This window comes from Mesitornis unicolor, unplaced genomic scaffold (assembly GCF_000695765.1).
Source record: "Mesitornis unicolor isolate BGI_N332 unplaced genomic scaffold, ASM69576v1 scaffold48266, whole genome shotgun sequence".
In the NCBI taxonomy this organism is placed as follows: domain Eukaryota; kingdom Metazoa; phylum Chordata; class Aves; order Mesitornithiformes; family Mesitornithidae; genus Mesitornis; species Mesitornis unicolor.
The window spans coordinates 1-405 of NW_010191223.1; the positions used below are offsets into that span (position 1 = coordinate 1).

The 405-nt window shown below is 64.9% G+C and overlaps 1 protein-coding gene across 1 annotated transcript in view; it reads right to left on the bottom strand.

Moving 5' to 3' along the window:
- Window positions 1–105: 105 nt before the first annotated feature.
- Window positions 106–405, bottom strand: part of LOC104542385 (zinc finger SWIM domain-containing protein 1-like) — a gene marked incomplete at its 5' end in the record, with an annotated part of 606 nt that continues 306 nt past the window's right edge. Inside the window, one exon of the mRNA XM_010186670.1 lies at window positions 106–405. This exon is cut by the window's right edge and continues 306 nt beyond it. Coding sequence (XP_010184972.1) covers window positions 106–405 — 300 coding nt within the window.

The following is a 405-nucleotide window of genomic DNA, read 5'->3' on the forward strand; positions in this document are numbered from 1 at the left end:
AAGCCCCAAGGGCGGGATGGGCCAAGGGGAGCCAAGGGGGAGGCTGGGAGCAACGCATGGGTCTCTGGCTCCCTGCTGCTCCCCAGCCCCGACTCCTGCTCAGTGCTAGAGTATCACCTTGACGTAGGGCCCGATCCAGCAGTCAGCCAGCTCCCGCAGCACCCGGTACCTGCGCTCAAACTCTGCCTCGCTGCAGTGGGTGAGAAGCCGCACGATCTCCGCCGTCAGGAAGGACGCCACCAGGGATTTCTCCAAGGACTCGTTCCAGGAGCTCTTCAGGAGCTCCAAGAGGCCATCGGCACCATCCTGCCCGTCCTGGTGGGCATCGCCTCCCTTCTGCCACTGCCTGCTCAGCAGCTCTGGCCGCAAGGTCTTCCTCTCCGAATTCAGGATGGCCAGGGCGGG